The 20,182-nt window shown below is 42.9% G+C and overlaps 1 protein-coding gene across 1 annotated transcript; it reads left to right on the forward strand.

Annotated features, from left to right (window-relative positions):
* The first annotated feature begins 619 nt into the window (after positions 1-619).
* LOC146185260 (beta-1,3-galactosyltransferase 5-like) lies at positions 620-7,627 on the forward strand. The gene is made up of 2 exons (XM_084607782.1): positions 620-688; positions 6,554-7,627. The coding sequence occupies exons 1-2, from the start codon at positions 620-622 to the stop codon at positions 7,625-7,627; spliced, it is 1,143 nt and encodes a 380-aa protein (XP_084463908.1).
* The last annotated feature ends 12,555 nt before the right edge of the window (positions 7,628-20,182 follow it).

Genomic DNA, 20,182 nt, shown 5'->3' on the forward strand with positions numbered 1-20,182 from the left:
AAACATATCTCAAAATTATGAAATTTTGTTTCAAATGCATTGTATTTTTTTTTAAACACCGCGATACGTGCGCGTGGGAGTCACCAAGCGGCCTGCACTGGATCATCGTGAGCTCGTATACGTAGTCGTTCCTTCATAGTTGGCACGGGCTTTAAAAAGCTATGCGACAAGATATGCGAGGAAATTTCATCATCTTCATTATCATCAACCTGACTACACCCAATGCCGGGCGAAGGCCTCTCCCAAATTTCTCCATTTAATCCGGTTCTGTGCTAGCTGCATCCACCTGACCTCTGCGAACTTCTTAACCTCATCCGCCCACCTAACTTTCTGCCGCCCCCTGCTACGCTTTCCTTCCCTTCGAATTTTCGAGTCTGTATATTTAAACCAGGGAGAAAATTCTTTGTTGCGAGGCCGCCGTACCCCTAACAGACGCTGTTGCTAGCTGGTGTTCTCGAATCGCTCAATCTTCTTCTGGATTTAAACATGCTGTTACGTGCGCTACACTGGTTCAGTAGTACGGTCGTGGAACCTAAAGCAGCCTAGATACCAAGAAAGGAATTAACCGGGCAAGTTGATACATCCTGGCATACAATAAAAGAGCGCAAAACAGGGAACAATGGAGAAACTGCTCACTGTTGCAGACGACCGAGCAGACGATACCATGGCTGCTGGTGCGTCTCGCACCGTGCGTACGCCGTCGCAAACCAGAGCTCTTGGCGCAAACAACACCCCGACTGCTTCCTCTGTCTGTGCGCGAGCAACCACAGTGGCCGGGATATCATCCGCGAAGTCGTCTGCAACTGCGCAGTTTTTTTCGTTCGTTTGTCATGCCATTCGAAAACTACGTTTCGCGTAGAGTATCTAGGCTGACCAGTTTCAACGACCGTAACTATAAACCAGTAGAGCGCACGTAAAAGCATGTCGGACTCCTGGAGAAGCTTCATTTATTCGGAAAAACAGCAGCTCACAGAGCATCTGTAATGGGTGTTGTTGACTTCACAACACACAATTATCGCGCCATTTTAAAATTTAGCATCTGGATGTCGGTGTATACTTTGTTGGTGGTTGGTCTTTGGGTTTTACGTTCCAAAGCGACTTAGGCTATGAGATACGTCATAGTGGAGGACTCCGAAAATTTCGACCACGTGGGGTTATTTAACGTCCACTGATATTGCACAGCACACGGACGCCTTTATTTTCGAATCCATTGAAGAGCGGCCGCCGAGACCGGGATCCGATCCCGCATCCTTGGGTCACAGTAGTCGAGCGCCCTAACCACTGCTCCATCCCGGCGGGGCAATTTAAATTATGGAATACTTTATCGAATGCTTTCGAAAAAATCTAAAATTATGCAGTCGGCCAATGAAGAGAGGTCAAGGATGATACATAGTTTATGCGTGAATGATACTACGTGCGTTTCGCATGCGTATGTTTTGCGGAAGCCATGTTGGCGACAATACAAAAAAAATGAATTATTTTCAAAAAAGCTAGCAAGATTTGAGCAAGTATATATTCCAGAATTTTACATGGAATGCTAGTAAATGTAATAGGACGACAGTTATATGGTCAATGCTAGTCACCTCATTTGTGGAGTGGTATCACCATTCCTACCTTCCATTCGGCAGTATGTTGTATAACCAGAGGTGCTAGTGTCTGTGCTAACGATCCTTCAATCACTTTTACAAACACAGGTATTTTACAGCAGCGATTAAAGAGTCTAATTAGTCTGAATGCATTTATTTTTTCCTGATGTTTTTTCCAGCTTATGAGATACACCCAATCTAAACGCTGCCATCTGTTATTTTGCATGCGTTTTTTCTTTATATTCGTTGTTTTCGCTATAAGTAAACTTCTCTTGAGACAGCCCCAGAGCGGCGTAAAACGGAGGAAGTTGAAAGAGCTAAATGTAGCTAACGCCGCATGAGAAGAAATTTTTTGCACGTTTAAAGCAAGTCGTCTCGCAAGCGCTCAGTTATAGATGTATCAGGTTTAACGGCTAATGTTCACCGGCTCACTGGTTAGCGTCAGAACGTCAAAAAAATGCCTGTATAAACAGCTGCCGCCCGTGACAACGTCGCTTGACAACGTCCACTGAGATCAAATAGCGAACCGCCTGTTTAGTTTCAGTCCTCATTCACTGACTGCAGCTAAGCGGGCCGCATTTAGCTTACTATTTACCCTACCTTAACTGCAACGTTGAACATGTTTAAAATCTGCCCGGTCCTTGAGAATTTACCCCCTAAAATGAAGGACATAAAATCACGAATCACTTGGAAGGTGAGTCTGATGCTATTTTTTTATTTCTTTTTCTGAGGCCAATTTTGGCTCTTTGCGCAAAAATTAAAAATCAAACTTAACACAAAAGTCGGATGAAATGAATATATCAAAAGATCAAAAAGCGGAAAATTTTTAAGTTGTTTCCTTGACTGTCCACGTTTCCAACGACCACTTTCAAACGCTCAGTACCTTTTTGCTTACCAAAGCTTCTCGTGCTAAAAAAAAACGCCGTATTTATTCAAACCTTTGCCCTATTTCTCAAGCGCCGTACTTTCTAGTTGCGAGTGGACTGCGACTAAAATTCTCACTTGAGAATATGGGTAGCTACTATGTTCTTATTAAACACGGGGCGTTAAAAGCCAGTTAAAAAGGAAGGACCCTAGCAGTATGCCACGAAAAGGATGTAACTTTGTATTGTCGCCGTAATAATGCTTGATTTCGACAGTTTTGCAGAAATGCTAGGTACCTTCCACCATTTTATGCAACTTCGACATACCGCTAGAAGACAGCTGCCTGTGATGCCAGGGGAGATAACAGTGCTAACTATCAGGGAGGTGATTGGCTGCCTGCAGAAAATGGGCGTCATTGCATCAGTATAGGTGCTCTGATAGTATAGCCTTTTGATCCGTCCTTTTCATGCCTCATTCTGTACAGTGCATGCATAATGCCGCGTCTCAGAGCAATTAGAGACTGCGATAATTTGCTGTGTGCCGAGCCGGGTCCTATGAACATGAAAAAATAAAACGTTTCAAGCCGTTCTACGCTGGCGAACATGGATACGGAGCATTGGCTCACGAAAATCACCGTTGGCTTGGACACCTCGGTTGTAGCATTGCTGCGTACGTTTAGCGAATGCAAATTATCTTTTGCTTCAGCTTTTATATTTTATTTTTTCATCCTTTCAGTTTTATTTATTTTTAGTTTTCCTTGTTATTCTTGATTTTAATATTTTTTTATGATGTTGTGATCATGTTCTATAATGCATGTGGGCGCCGGGTAGGCACACAGACTCAACTCTGAGGCAAACGCCTTTTGTAACAGTAATGTCAAGAGTCGACCACTTTTACGTGAGGCGAACTTATCTTTACAGACGCCGTAGTGCGAAAACATGAGATGTATGCAGCCCTCACTCAGAAAACAATTTGAACGGACACCTTATGATTATGTACTCGCGGGAGGGGTTGCCGAGGACGTAATGGAGAGCTTGATCGTTAAATAAACAAGCTCCGAAATTCCGTTGGTAGTTATCCCCAGCAGAAGCAAGCAATTGCGCAGGTCCTTTCCGCACTGAAATCCTTGCAACAAAATAGCGGTGGTCGGCATCAGGATAGCCTCACGCGCTTTCTTGGCCATCTTCTCGCTGATTTCACTTTCGGGCCTTTGACACGCACACCTCAGCTCTATGCGCTGAATCTCCGCATTTTGCTCTGCCAAATAATGCGTGCAAATTTACATTTTGATGTAAATCTCAGCAATGGAGAAACAAAGATTTCAATTCTATCAAATGAAGCCCATCAAAATGATAGTATGAGAACATTACTCCGGGAACAAGACGCATATCCTCAGCGTATTCTTTCGCTAATAAATTTTATTGCTGTTTCATTACTTTTTGCGGCGAAAATAAAAGAGGACACCTTTTCGCGCAAACACGTTACCTTCTTTGATAACGTTTGTAGATTTTGTGAATATCCGAGCACTTTGGGAATAAATATTGACATTTCGCTGCATATATGCCTAAACATTGGCGCGAATGTTTGCCTTCTAGTGCATGTCGATGCAGCTTTGTCCATGTGAAAAAACTACGAAGGTTTGTAAAAAAAAAACGCATTTTCGTCCTGGCGGCTTAGTGAGATTCAACCAGACCTATTCTGCCGAACTCCCAATACTTGGAGAGGAAAGGGATGACTGGTACTAGCGGCAGCCACCTTGAGAAGCTTAATTAGATAGTGCGGCTGTACACCCATATGGGTTCATTTGTTTTCCTTATTATCAGAGCGCACATAAATTAAGACATTTTCAGCCGCACACTTCAGGCACTTTCCTGAGTGGCTCTCGCCAAAAGTTAAGTTTAGCTCCTTTGATGGCTATTTTTTTATTTAGTATGTAGCATGACCACTCACACATCGAATAGAGCTCGAAGAATTGCGCTGGCGGACAGTAAAAATCTAGCGGCGAAAATTCTGAGACGCTAAGATAAAATTAACCCTGACGAATTTTTTCCTCGATACTGCGTAGCACTACTCAAAACTAAGGCTCATGTTTACGTAAAATTTATTTAACCACCGCAAAGATCAATTGTCCCCTTGCTTTGACTAATAACAATACGAAACGCAAAAATGTCATCGCCATAAACAATCATAACAAATTAGATACATGAACCTACCGTGTTGTATTTAACGCACTGGTAGCATCATGAAAACATAACTTGAAAGTTTCTGATTAAGCACGACGTTTTGGGCAAGCTGATAGATACGATATGGTATTAGCAAATATCCGCTTTTTGATCCTCTTTACACAAAGATGTCCGCCAAACTGGCGAGTTAACTCTAAGTTACGGCTCACCCAAGACGATGACCTTCTCCATAAGCATTGTCATATATTTGTAAAAACATTCATAAAGAAAACACTTTTCATTTGAATGCGCAGGCAAACCAAGCACTATTTATTGAAAACAATGATATAGATTGACGACCTCAGGAAAATCAGTGTCACCTACAGACAGCTAAGTGGTGCATTAAGGACAGCGCAGAAAAACTAATAACAATGACAAAGAAATAAATCAAAAATCCCGCGTTAAAAGCCAGGAAATCAAGACGCATCTGCGGGTGGGCGTGTGTTACTCTTGAAAAGACACTTTTGTCAGAGCCAACAGGTAGTGGCGTTGAAAAAGTCAATCTCAGCCGCGAACAGAGATACCGAGGATTCGCTGATGCATTCGTTACCCAGTTTCTTGATGTGATATGCTGCTAGGCTAATCCGTGCCGTCCTGTCTTTAGTTTTGCCAAGACCGCGGGATCGAATCCCGGCCTCGGCGGCCGCTTTTCGATATAGGTGAAAAGCACGGCGCCCGTGTGCTATGCGATGTCAGTGCACGTTAAAGAACCCCAGGTGGTCGAAATTTCCGATGTCTTCCACTACAGCGTCTCTCATAGCCTGAGTCGCTTTGGGACGTTAACCCCCACCAACCAAACCAAGCCAAACCTTCGTCTCCTGAAACCGGGCCACACATGCATGACATTTACTGACGTGAACAACAAGATGCTTATAATTGTCGTCATTATTTTTTAATTTCCGGCATGTTCCCCTAGGCGGTCATTGACACAACGTCCAGTTTCGCCAACGTAATACTTTCCACATGACATGGGAATTGAATAAACCACTCCAGTTTGGCCAACGTAATACTTTCCACATGACATGGGAATGGAATAAACCACTCCAGCGGAACATTTAACAATGGAGTGGTTTATTCAATTCCCATGTCATGTGGAAAGTATTACGTTGGCCAAACTGGACGTTGTGTCAATGACTGACTAGGGGAAGATGCCCGAACATTAAAAATTAACGACGACAATTATAAGCATCTTGTTGCTCACGTCAGTAAATGTCACGCATGTGTGGCCCGGTTTGAGGAGACGAAGGTTCTTGGCAAAAGCAAAGATAGGACGGCACGGATTAGCATAGATGCCTATTACATTAACAAACTGGGTAACGAGTGCATCAGCGAACCCTCGTTATCTCTGTTCGCGACTGAGATTGACTTTTTCAACGCCACTACCTGTTGACTTTGCCAAAAGTGTCGTTTCAAGCGTATCACACGCCCACCCGCGCATGTGTCTTGATTTCGTGGCTTTTACCTTGTGATTTTTTATTTATTTATTTTTCATTGCTATTAGCTTTCGATTCATTATCTCCCACCCTTCGGCCTATATATGATGATGCCTTCCACAAATAAACTCAGTTGATAGTTAGCGCTTGTGTGTGTACGTCTCACCTTTGTTGTCCTTGTCTTTGTTCGCGCTAAAAAGCCCTACGTCAAGATGAACTACCAACTCGCCCAGTAGGAAGTTTTAATGCACAAGTAATACCGCCTCGAAGTACATTTACTTACAAATATTTTATGTTATTCTGCACAGAATATCCTTATTGACGATGCTGAATTTATCATCAATACATGATATCGCGCAAGTAGGAAATGTATTATATATCAGCTGAAAATAATGAACAGAAACCGCTGTCAATCTCATCTCGGAAATAATGTTTTCTCTACTTCTAGTTGTTTTCGCCAAGACCTGCAAGGCTGTTCCAGTATTGCTTCAAGGCTGTGGCTGGTGTCGCATTGGTGACATTGGGAACTTATATCTTAATTCGCTCAATCCTTACGGTCATCATCGCTCTTTCCTGTGAAGAACCCCTCAGATGGTTCCCGGACATTGACATCAGAAAAGAAAGCTTTTCCGCGGAGCGAAAGTTCAACAAGCCTTACAAGTATCTCATCAATCCAAAACATGTGTGCCCCGCTGAAATCCCTATCGACTACCTCTTCGTCGTCTACTCGGCACCCGAGTACGTGAATGCGCGCCGTGTCATCAGACGCACATGGGGAAATGAAGTGAGAAGGTTGTCTGGAAACAGGTTGATATTCATTTTCGGCAAGCCCAGCACCGCAGAGCTACAGAGAGCATTAATGCTCGAATCACTGCAGCATGGAGATATCGTGCAAGAGAACTTCAGGGACACCTACTTAAACCTGACGCTGAAAACTGTAGCAATGCTTCGCTGGGTGAAGCTTCACTGTCCTCAGGTGCGGTTCCTAGTGAAGATTGATGACGACACCTACCCTAACCTGGAAAACTTTTACCACGCTATGCACGGACAGGAGGAGGACGCTATCTACGGTAGGGTTTATCACAAACTCGAGCCAATCCGTGACCCACAAGACAAGTGGTACATACCCTACAACGAGCTCCCTGCAGATATAACTGCAGATTTTATAACTGGATGCATGTACGTCATTGGAGGCAGCGTGGTAGACCTTTTATACAGAACCACCGGTCATATCAAGCCCTTCCGCATGGAAGACATTTATCTTACTGGAATGTGCGCCGAACGTGCTGGTGTCTCCATTAAACACCTGGCTGATGCGGACACCATGAAGTTGTCATCGCTTTGCGAGTACAAAAAGGCCATCTACGGCCACCATGTGCCTGCTGAGGAGATGCACGACCTGTGGTACGCCATGAAGCGCCTCGAGTACAAGTGCTTTAGGCTACTCTTTAGCGTGCATGTCTGTTACTGCCGCGCAGTGAACAGCGCGTTTGGGCACAAAATAGAGAACTTTGTTATATAGCCCAGGATCCTCCAGTTAAAGAGGCCCTACAACACCTGTCCGCTGCGCTTGAACTGAATTCTTTATGCCACGCAAATGCGAATTGGAATGAATTACACAATTAAGTACACTTGAACGGGAGCTAAAAAGGAATGAAAATTTCAAAATGCAAGAAAGCCAAAAATCACCCTCAACTTAATTTTACTGGTCTTTCGTGTTTCCCTTTCAGTCGCCCAAAGAAAACACGCGGTGGCATCAGTCGACAAAGCCTCGTAAGCACTTCACTACAACTTCGTCGAAGAGGGCTTCTCATCTTTTCCTTGTCTCTATTTTATGTTTTTGCTCGAGTTGGCGACCTCTCTTCAACGGGTAAGACGACGCGGGCGCCTCGCAGAAATATAATGAGGACCAAAGAGACCGGGAAGAGACCGGGAAGAGGCAGGGAAAGGACGGATTCCTATGCCGCCATGCACCCCCAACTATTGTGCTTTTTTCGTGAGTCCGCTATTTTACCGCCCCGTTCTCTACATCCGCAGGCATCCTACAATAGCGAGGAGCGAGGGGGAGGTATTTATGTAAATTAGTAATCAGCGCTTCTTTTGGTCCTTTTTGTGTCACTTGCTTTTCAGTGCTTTTGTGGAAATCAAACATGTTGGATTGATTGGCTTAATACAATATGCTACAACGCGAATTTTCCTAAAGAACATAATTTGCAATGCATTTGCTATTTATTCAATCGTCAACCGCTCGCCAGTTGAAGTCTTATCCTTTGCAAAGAACCACCACTGGTGGACGAGACCGTCCATACCATGATTTTGGTTCTCGAGCGAATTAAAATAATAGGCACCGAAATATGTTTGTTATTACTATTGCCAATACCATCACCAGAACTCAACAATTGCGGCAAACAAGGAAACCAATGCACTCAAATTAGGTTGCAGGGCCCCTTTAATGGTTGCCTGTGCACTGTCTTTAGCCGCGGCAGGTTACTGGCATGATGCTCAATAAAGGATTGTGAAGGAGACGTTAACAGGCGTCCTGGAACCGATGCTAATCTCAAGAGCTCCCTGAAAGGCATTTATTCGCAGTAAGAGAGAGGCTGTCGCCTCTTTCATTTCTTATATTGCTTAGCATTCTGCTCAGCGGCAGTGAACATTAGACACAGATTCGCTAGTGGTCTGACAATTACCACCTTCTCTGCGGCATGACTGTCAGTTGCTGTGATCATTCCCGACCTGAGGAAAATACACCTACACCTTTCAGGTATGTCTGCTGGAGGAATCGACGCTGACCCTAAAAAGTAGCTGACGATTACGACACACGGCAATGCGAAATTTGAACGTCCCTGTGCAGATATTTTCGCTCTTCGACACACTAAAATGAAATATTTTACAGATGTGTACAGTTAGAGCTAGCCTACTCTGTTTTCCCCCGGCAACCTTCCTTGACTTGATACGCACTCCTTTACCAGTTCTTGATTGTTATAAAAGAGGCGCCGGCCTGACATCCGCCGGTGCCACCACAGTGCCCCATCTCCATCATCTCAAACGGCACGAGACCAGCATAAGCACGTTTCCCTGCGGCGCAAACATACTTCGCCACAGATATTTTGAGAGTACTCAAGCTCCATATTTACGGACGACATGACCACGCTAATGAATCCCGTCTGCAGCTCCCCTCGTGGATCCCCTTTCGAGTACATGTAATGTGTTACTTGCTGTATCACCCTGGCTTTATCCCTTCATTTTGGCCGCTGTTATCGCGCACATACCCACCAGCATACTGTCATAATCTGCCACATTATGTAAAAGAGTATATGACACAGATATGAAGCCTTCTATAGCCTATATGGTTAACGTCCCTTCTTGGCGTAGGGGTAGCGTACGTGTCTTAATCGGGAACCAATAATCCCGTCTTCATTTCCCTATGTCACATTCCCACCTTAAAAGAGCTACTCTAGTTCAAAACCGCCAACGAATGCAACCCTGCCAAATCAAATTACCTGCCATCTTCCATGTGGTAGAGGCATGCTCTTGATTACAATAGTGTCAGCTGTCACTTATTTCTACTTCCAAGGTCGCGAGTGTCAGATATGAAGGTTCCCCCCCCCCCCCCAAAAAAAAAAATAAGGAAAATTAAATAAAACAGATATCACCCGATCATCATTCACTGCGAAGGTACGACGTGGTCGAAAACTGTATTTGTGCGACATTCCAAGCTCGCCTTCGGTCACCCACGTTTCTAGGAATACATACTCTAACTTACATGTTCAACGACGGCAAGCAAGACGCAAACGCCTACACTAACACTACGATGACGATGCAAATGCCTTAAAGGTGGACACAGCCGATTACGCCCCCTGCCTTGGTAGGACACCGGTGGTGACAGACGTGAACGGCACTTACCCTATCAATAGCTGCGCACACTACGCGCCGTCGAGTTAATTGCGGCCTAGGTAACCGTCCTTCGCTTGCCCTTTACATCACCACCTCTACTACCATTTTACGCCATTCCACGCGAATAATCAAGGACTTTTCGGTTTGCATCAGCTTATCGAATAAAGCAGTTACACTGATCATATATCTTTAAATGCCATTTATATGCCTACTTTGTGATAAGACTTGGAGATATTACGGCACGTGATTCCCATGTTGCACTCCGATCAGCAACACCACCATCAGCCGCACTGTACCAGCTGCAGGGTGAAGGCCTCTTCGATATTTCTCCAATTAAACAGGTCTTGTGTTAGCTGCATTCACTTCACCACTGCGAACTTCTTAACCTCATTCGCACATCTAACTTTCTTCCGACCCCTGCAACGATTTCCTTCCCTTGGAATCAAGTTTGTTACCCCTATCGGACTCTTATAGTCAACACTAACGAATTTCATAAGTAACATTTTATTTTGCGAAATAATTTTAGCTCCGCAAAGTGTAATTTCCTTTCAAGTAAGTGAATTAAATGTTGTAGGTGACTTACAAAACGTCGCGGTATAATTCGTCCTACTCGGAAATTATCCCGCCACAAGTATGCGCGTAGGCTGTTCACTATTTTTATCTCATCTATATCGAAGCAACCCGATAAGAAATGATGTCAAGAACGAAAATACTTTGCATCGTGTTAAATCATATGCATACTTTTCTTGACGTTCGTTGGTCCTTTCCATGTAAGTATAAACAAGAGAGCAGTGATCATGCGGAGTGCACGATGCCTACAGTGCCTTCAACAATCTTTGGCCTTGTGGGCATTTGTTTTCAAATTCATTTCCTTTCTAAATATGCCACATGTACCAGGTAGAGCTACGTAAGGCGGATGCGGGCACCCAAGATGCCAGCATTCGTCGCAAGCATAAGTCAGGACAATTTCTGTCGTCTTTTTCCGCGGCTTTGATCCAGTAGTTTCAAAGGTTTATTCGGTAGTAGAAGTACTCGGCAGTAAAATGTTTATTCGTTAACAAGCCTTTAAATGCTAAAAGAAGCGAGCTGCTTCTCGGGCGCATAGATGCTGTCTATACACTGGCGTCAATGTTCTAGATACAACATGGTCTATTCAACGTCAACATGCCCTTCCAGGTAAGTACGGCTTCTGCAGCCTTCAAGTTGAACTACTAGTGTAAAGAAAAAAAAACTTGAAATGTCAGGTGTAACTAGCGAATATATGAATAAGATGGAAGAGTATTCCTAAAATACAAAATAAACGTATTGTACTTGCGTAATGACAAAAATCCAGCAGTAGTTTCTTTCTGAATGCACGGATTTCGACACTGCTAGGGAATCGGCTCCGTCGCATTCGCGGAAACTTCGTAGTTGCAGCAGATCCTGCCTCGTGATAAAAACCATGCAGCTGCGCAGGTAATAGTTCACTTCCGACAAGGACTCGTGGCATTGCGCAGAGTATGCGTTTGAGAGTTCCCAAGGAATTTCCGTGGTAACGGGCAATAATTTTTTGCTCTGTCCTTATACTTCTGACGAAGCAAGCACGTTACATAAGGTATGCCTAGCACAAGTTTCTCTCTCTCCCACTTGGCTGAGAGGCACCTGAGCTTCCTTTAATCCTATCCCAACCACTTGAATAAAAGACAAAGAAAACACTGCTGATGTAGGTTGATGTAGCTCTCACGGAACAGCTGTGGCATGCCATTCAGTCAAGTGCTTTCGAATGTCTGCTACCAGCAAAGGCTTGCGCGTGGCAATGATAGTCGTAGTGACGTAAGGGGACGTAACCATGGACATTAACGTTCTTATGTTTTTTTTTTGTGGCTTAGGCTATGCAATAAAAGAACTAAATGAGTGCATTTTTATTCCAACGCATCCTTCTGAAAACAAAACACGAATGCACAGAAGGGAACAAAATAACGGCACAATCCCCTTCTTATGTGTCCCGTAAACCTTTTAACCTCTGGCTTCTTTTAAACAAGCCTCTAAAGTAAAATGAACTGAAAAAAAGAACTTCTCGTTTTATATTAAAAATATCATGACTTCCAGCTCATTCAATTCAATCAGAGCAGGCAATATATCAGAAAAAATAGGGATAGGGAATTAAGAGGGGTTAATAGTGCCACAAGGCATGATAAGAGGCAATGGATCACTCGGACATATGGCAAAATGCACTTTGAGCAGGTTCACTCAGAACTGACTCGATGTAGGAAATGCATGGGGGGTTAAGAATCCAGTAGTATGAGAAGGAAATCAAAATAATCGCCTTCTAGAAGTTTTTCTAGAAGGGTCATCACAGTTGACTTGCATCTCGCGGGGCCTGTAGTCATACGGACGTCTCCTGAAACCACAACGAAAATGGCGTAGACCCCTTTCTGAGCAGTGTCAGGGAAGCGCTGCTTCACACAGTGATTACGCTAAGCTCTACGGAGGCTGAGAGAGTGGGAGACAAGGATGCAATGCTCCAGACTATGACCTCACACTAAGGATATTCATTTAGCGAAAGGTGTAGTGTTTCGAGTGAACGTCTGGGAAACAGAAGCTGAAAAAAAGTTGGTTTTATTTCTAGTACGTCGTTTCGATACGCTTGGTGATGATGCCATGGCGATAGGCAGTATGCTGCCGCGCGACTATGTTGCCTCCTGACTGATGACGCATCCATACTTGTCGCAGTACATCTCCCCTATAATCAGTTGAATCTTTTAGGTGGCCGTTGCTGCCTGGTGGATCGGCTAAGCAGCTGATGCACATAAAACCTGAAACAGGGTTCGCCATGCAAGCTGGTTTGGGGTTTTCAATTGGTGAGTTGCATCGGGGGCTGAGGCGCAAGGTGGGGGCTTTGTGTTGGAGTTTTTCGGGGAGTGCGGTCGCAGCTGTTCCTCATGACGACGCTGCTTTACCATTCGGCGATGACACAGGTGCCATCCGAGCACCATGTGAGCCTATGCTAACTCCAGCAACCACTTATGCCGAAGGGGGAAACTCAGGAACCACACTGGCTGTCCTGCAAAGAACGGCATGGTAGACGAGCATGCTTCATTGGATTTATGGTTCACCGCCTGCATTCTGAAGGCAGCAGTACAGCCTGGTCCGTAGCGGTTAATCTAATAGCAGCTCGGATGGAGACTTGCCAGCCATGGTAAGTATCTGCCAGTAGCGGAATAAAAACCGACTCAGACATTCAGCGTGACTGTCTCTGCGTACTTTTTGAAGACCTTATCTTAATCGTGCGGACCGCACGTTCCTACATGCCATTCGACTGCGGTTGGTCAAATGCATCGCTACATGGTTGATCGCGTTTCTTTTTGCGAACTTGTTAACTTTGCCGAGACAGACAGGGGCCCATCGTTTGGTACCAGGGGATGGAACAATACACTATAAAAGCACAAAAGTTGAGGAAAAAAAGCAATGCAAACAACGGTGAGAACACGCTTCTACTGACATCGATACGAAAATATTTGAAATGCTTCTTACTGTCCCTTCAAAAATTTTTAATACATGTAAGTATTATAAGTATACATGTAAGATTCACGTTATCATATGTGCAGAGTATTTCTTCATATCATAAGCTGGTACGCTGATTGTCACTAATGAGATCAAAGAAGGTATACAACGACATAATCCGAACAAGGCAGAAAGCTGGGCTAGTTGATGTATCATCATTAATTAAAAAGACTAACTCGTGTAACAAGGAGACCGACATTGACATAAACAGAACGAGACAGCGCGAGTCCTGTCTTCTTCTATGTCTGTGTCTTTGTTACATACGAATTAATAATTCGCACGGCGGGGTCAGGTTGCTGTCACCACCAGTTTACACGTGATTGTGCATAACATATCCTCAAAGGGACATTGAGGCGAAATTGAAGTCTGCATGTATTTATAGGATACAAGAGCCGAATCATAAAGCGACCATTCTGACTGAAAACAACGCTACAGAAAGAAAATGGCAATATCAGAAAGTACTGGCATCAAGCTGCAGCAAATTACGCAAGTGCTAGCGCGATGACGAAATCATGATAAAAATAAACATCTCTGAGGCCGACAAAACCAATCAAATGTTTACGTCTGAATAATAAACGTAGTTTTGTTTCAGAACTGGTACTAATTCTCTTTTGTCACAACCATACAATCGTCTGGTTTTTGCGTGCCTGCATGGCTTGGTGTTTGACGAGTTTGAATTTACAAAGTTCGGTGCAGCAGAGGAAAGGACAGCGTGACCTATGTTCTCCTTCCTAATGCGTTAGCATCAGAATGCTGAGTCGAACCAACCATTGACAGGACCCGTCTGTCGCTGACCGACCTGTGAAAAAAAAGAAAGCAGAATAAACGCACAAAAGTTATTTCCTGGAGCCGGATCCGTACCTGCGGTGCGTGGACAGAAAGGATTCGCTGGACCAGATCAGTTTTCCTTGCTGATATGTTAGACCACTCGGCAGTTACCGTATTCCTTGCATTTTAAACCGCTGCCACACTCTTGCGGTATGGTTTCTATATCACCCGCTTCATCAACGTTTTGAACGTTCAGGAAGCAGCCGGTCCAGCAATATATAAAGAACAAGAACATCTGTACAAACGAGTCGGAAGCTCGAATGCATAGCCCGTTTTACGCGGCCATCTCACTACGTTCAAGCTATAGGAAGTGCAATTTGATACGCATGAAGCACGTCACACGAAATGGTGATGGTGAAGCATGATCTGACAAACATGGAGTAAGTGAGTTTAATGACGGGGCAATATTCTCAAAGCGCATGGCCGCTGTTCGGCACCATATTATTTTTCTGATTGGTTCTCAGAATACACACGTGTTTAAAAATTTGTGGCGCGAAATTTCGAGATGTCGAAATGGCTTTTTGCGGTGACTTCAAAATGATGTGGCCTTACAAGCGCATTTTTAGCAGAGCTATTCATTCTGTCTGGGTGACAAATGTAAGCAATTGTAGGGGAAAAACAAGTTGTACATGGTAGTGAGGAAATCACTTGTGATTTTATTACGAATGGGGTGAAATGTACCGCATGCTGTCAAGGTGATTCACTGACGTTGTTTAGGGGGAAATACGTTATGCATATACACTCTATATGGTGATGTCAAAATGACGTTTTATGACTTAAATGATGTGCTTCCATTGCAGTAAATGGCAGACGTTGGGCGCCATGTTTGGGACCACATCTAGGTCAGCGCAAAACACATTGCAAATTTGACGTGGCGGCTGCTAGTTCACAACAGTTTGGTAGACAATTACTCTCGGTAAGGAAGTAAGCTGAGACATTTTGTTGTAATTGCAAATAGCGCTGAAACGAAGTCATAAGAGTTCTTTTCAGATGCGCCGCACTTTTCAAGGAATAATAACAAAACGCAAGTTTACCGCCTCACGAGGGCACTTGCTGCCCTCCCTTTGCAAACGGTTTTCGCCCTCATAGATAAACGATCTATGAGGGCGCGGTTGTTGCCAAGCGCAACAATATCGGTCTGCTAACTCAAGTGGGTGATCTGCGCGACACGAGGCCATTCGGAAAGCTCCGAGATGTATTCGAATAATCTGTCTGGATGGTTCTTGAGCATGACAACTTGACGAGGCATAGGGTGTGGTGGCTGTGCATAAAAAAACGTTACAGAAGTCTGTGTTAACCGTTCGACCGTGTCTAATATTACCGTATTGCAAGAGCAATGTTATTAAATATATGTCAATTTTTTTTGTCTTCTGTGCTCTTGTTTTTTATTATCGCTGTTAGCATTTTATGATGTAGCAGAATTTTATAAGCGCACAACACTGGATATATCTCTTTGTCCGCACCCTTTCTATAAGCGTAAAATTTCCAATTTTCGCGAGCACTAGGGGCCTATCTAATATCCAATTTGCTTTTACGGTGGTAGTTGATTGTCCTCCTACTTGTCCGGCTTTTCTTTGAGCGCCTTAACGCAAATCGCTACCGTTTTTAAGTGTACAGCTTTAAGAACCACTCGACGTGGTTTCTTGCGCCATAATATACGAGCCTTGTTTTCTGGCGTTTAAGTAACGGGATTTGAACGAAATCATTGCAGTTTGGTTCAAGTTTCGATTGTGTGGCAAAGCTTAAAATTTATTTTCATGGACGTTTTTCTAAACACTTCTAAAGAACGTTTGCTCAGCCGATTCTCATGCTTCCCACAAGCCCGAGCGGAAGTTTGCCACATGTATGCGATTCAGCTGTTTATACAAATTTCCAGCTGCATTGTTTGTATAGGTGTTAATCTAGACGATAGACACATAATGCCTCCTTTTAAATTATTAATATATTCGCTGCTTTAAAGTACGAAGTTGCTTTCCATCCGCTGGTTTTGCACATTGGTGACATGTTTTCAGTACAGGGCCATTTCAGATTTTAAGCATTTATAATGCTATCATTGGCCTTCTGAGGGTGATAGTTATTTGTCACGTGCCAGGTATCGCGCGGACTCCGCACCCAGCCACATCAATGATGAAGCTGTTGGAGCGTGAGACGCGCACAGGCTAGGACTGTGTAGGAGATTAAAAACCTAAATCTTGGCTCTGCCTGCTAGTCTACTTGGCCATACGCCTACCTGCATGGCTCACTGGGTCATGAAACTGCTGGAGGTGCTAGGTGAACGTAGTTCTACCGAGCACCACACTTTATGGTTAACTGTATTATGGTCAACTAACCTCGTGAACATATGATCATAAAGATCTCAGTCAAGCCTCCTAAAGACAGCTGCAGTGCCAAGACGAAAGTTTTTGAACATATGATCATAAAGATCTCAGTCAAGCCTCCTAAAGACAGCTGCAGTGCCAAGGCGAAAGTTTTTGAACATATGATCATAAAGATCTCAGTCAAGCCTCCTAAAGACAGCTGCAGTGCCAAGGCGAAAGTTTTTGTAGTTACTTTACCTAAGCAACTAGAGGCTTCGGCATGAGTTCTGTATTAGACCTGATGTTTCAAAGTATCTTTTTCCCATCTTATCTTGCAGGACCACGTCCTCCTTCCTTACATCTTCAGGAAAATCTGTGTACTCAACTATAGACACAGTGTCAAGAAGAGAAAGCCCACACTAGAAACATTCTTGCAGATTTTACCTATTACGCTTAATTCGCATCTTTCGGGTTTTAATATGAATTGTTTGTTTTTCATTGTGATAGTGGCCTATATACCAAACGCACTGCGAAGTCGCAGAAAAGCAAGACATGCGCCTATGAAAATAATGACTCCGCTATTAGCGTTTCTAAAGTGGTATGGAATAAAACAAAGAATTAAATCCCCCTTTTTCCTGGAATAAAACAAGAGATATAACTTTTTTTTATTTCACCATCGTGTTTCGTAAATGGCGAAATACCTGCCATATAGCAGACGCCACGTGGTAACACCAGCTGCATGGCAATACCAGCTGCATGGTAAAACATGTTCTGTAGCTTTTGAAACGTCCCTCTTGCCAGTGCAGCAACGTTTACAAGGTTCTGAAACGGGAGAAGCCTTTTTGAGGACTCATATGCAGATAAACTGCGTCAGCGAGTAAAAGTCCCTGATAATTATGTAGCGTCTATCTTGGCGCCAGCGCACGTTCTACTCCTGCGGCCACAATTTCATGCCCATTCAATATCTGTAAAGCCATCTAGAAACTTATTACTAAAATGAAGAATGTAATATCGATAATCAGCTTGAAGGTAAGTGTGGCAAGTTTATATTTTATTTGTTTTCGAAGCAACCTAACTGTTTTCGAAGCAACCTAACGAAGCAACCTAATGTTTTACATGGTTTATAGAAGAGGGCGGGAATCAGAATCAGATACTAGAATTAACAGCAAAATATAATTTCGTAGATTATAATATATATAAACACATGTAAGCATTTAAAGCACTCCTCTTCCTGGGCACCTATCTAGACACCTGTTACAAAAGTTAAATACTTGTTAGCTCAACAAAGCTGTTATCCGCAATGCAGTGCGCGCGTAAAAAGTGTCCCAGTACGCAAAATGCAAATTTCCAATTCCACCTGTCGTGTAAGTTCCTTTTTGCATGCCGGGTAGGGTGTAAAGTTTAAATCTCGCAAAAGTAAAATGGATTCTGGTAAGTTTTACAAAGCATCACGCATTTATACAAAGTGGTATAAACTGGACCACTGTATTTTATCGTCAAATTTACTCAGCACCTGAGGACACAAAAGAGCCAGTGTTTTCCCATGTTTTAGTTTTATTTATTTATTTATTTATTTATTTATTTATTTATTTATTTATTTATTTATTTATTTATTTATTTATTTATTTATTTATTTATTTATTTATTTATTTATTTATTTATTTATTTATTTATTTATTTATTTATTTATTTATTTATTTATTTATTTAATAGACCTTAGTAGTTATTTTAACCTCTGATTGTTGAAGACGTAATTGCGCGACTTAATTTTAGAGCCCCAAGTGGCCAAGCTTGAAAATCTTGTGCATCTCTGGGTTTGAGACACTTGAGAAAGATTCGTTGTCCGGCAGGTTCGGCCACCCTGTGCGAATGTGAGAAATCTTATTTAACACATGGCCTTTATATTCTTTAAATCCTATGCTTTTTTTGGTGACACTCGCATGTCAGCCGCTGGCGCCCTGCGGCTGAGTTCGCAATCGCCACGCGTTTTGTTCCTGCTTGCTATGCTCGCATAAACTGATATCTTTCTGCTTTATAATATTTCTAGGGTAATTGCGAGTTGTTCGCTTGTTTATTGTCCACGGGAAGAAGTTACATCTGTTTATACGCGGGCGCTGGCATAGACAAATGATGCGTGAGACTCAATATACGGATGCTGCCACTGCGCCTGCGTTTTCTTTCTTGACGCCCACGAAACTCGACTCCCTTTCGATTACTATAGCATAACTTTTTTATGCAAATTTTTCACTCCTTTCATTATTTTCATGGGTATACAATCACCGAGAGCCCTTGCATTCGCTCAAATGCAGACATTGCTTGCTCCAAGGACATCCGCACCGGTTGCTCTTCTGCGATACTTTCGTTGGTGAAGCATATTTCCGCATATGTGTTTATATTTTATTCAAGGCGATCTTCCGCAAAACAGAGTGAATTTTAGGTCAGCCTAAAAAATAAACGACGTTTTCTGAATATTTTAAATCTGAAATAACACTCATCGAGTGTAATAAACATCAAGCTTTGCACAAAAAAAAAGCATAAATGGTTTAGTTGAAAAAAGAAACTGCAGTTTATAATGTTGGTTACGACTTCATTACATTTTCTGCCGACTGAATTACGTGCTGAACGGTTAGCTTGCTGCAAAAATTATTGATATGCATCTAAGGGTTGAGATTTCTGCCTGCTGCCGAAGAATATGTAAAGTGGCTCATCCACATCACCCATAACAGGTAGTAGAGGCAACAAAGCGCTAGAGAAAGCAGATTATTTAATGTTGAGTCCAGTTCCTCGTGAAAAAAAAGGCAGAATATAATACAGATGAGCAAGCGAGACGGAATTATATGTTGGGTATATACAGTAGGGTGTAACAAATAATGGATAACATATGAAAGCAGAGCGGGAAGAGACATGCAAACCGCGAATTCTATTAGCGAATATAACAGGAAAATTATGTTGTGCGCTATGTGATGTAGCCTTTAGAAGAACATGAAAATAAAGCGTGAAAAAAAGATGTAAACCACAAAAGTGCGCAAAAAACAGTAGTAAAAATTAAGTTGTGGTTTAACTCTGGGTAAACCTAGTTGAATTGCGATAGCAACGGCGGAAGCTTCTTTTGTCTGCTACATTATTCCCCTGTCACGCCCTATGATTGTAAGGTGCCATTATTGGGGACTTTTAAGCTCATCCTTTAAGAGTATGACGCGAGAGCGTCACATATAATTAGAAGGGTTAACACATATAAATTAGAAAGGTTCAACGCTGCTGAACCGAATATAGAACGAAAGCATTAGCTGCTGGTGACCGAGCGCTCTTCTTCTTCTTCATCTTCTTTTCTTTTTTTCTCTTCTTCTTCTCCTCTACTTCTTCTCTTCCTTTTCCTATTCTCTTCTTCTTTTCTTCTCCTTCTCTTTTCCTTCTTCTTTTCTTCCTCTTCTTTTCTTCTTTTCTCCTCCTTTTCTTCTCCCTTTCTTTTTTTTTCTTCACTTCCTCTTTCCTTCTTCTGCTTATTCGCGCCT

The sequence above is a fragment of the Amblyomma maculatum genome, chromosome 6, assembly GCF_055883805.1.
Source record: "Amblyomma maculatum isolate TAMU_Amacu chromosome 6, ASM5588380v1, whole genome shotgun sequence".
In the NCBI taxonomy this organism is placed as follows: Eukaryota; Metazoa; Arthropoda; class Arachnida; order Ixodida; family Ixodidae; genus Amblyomma; species Amblyomma maculatum.

Excerpts from the sequence above, each read along its gene's own strand:
- LOC146185260 (XM_084607782.1), top strand. The coding sequence starts at position 620 with ATGGAGAAACTGCTCACTGTTGCAGACGACCGAGCAGACGATACCATG. Across the intron at positions 689-6,553 it reads CTGCTGGTGCGTCTCGCACC|TTGTTTTCGCCAAGACCTGC; the intron begins GTGCGTACGCCG and ends CTCTACTTCTAG.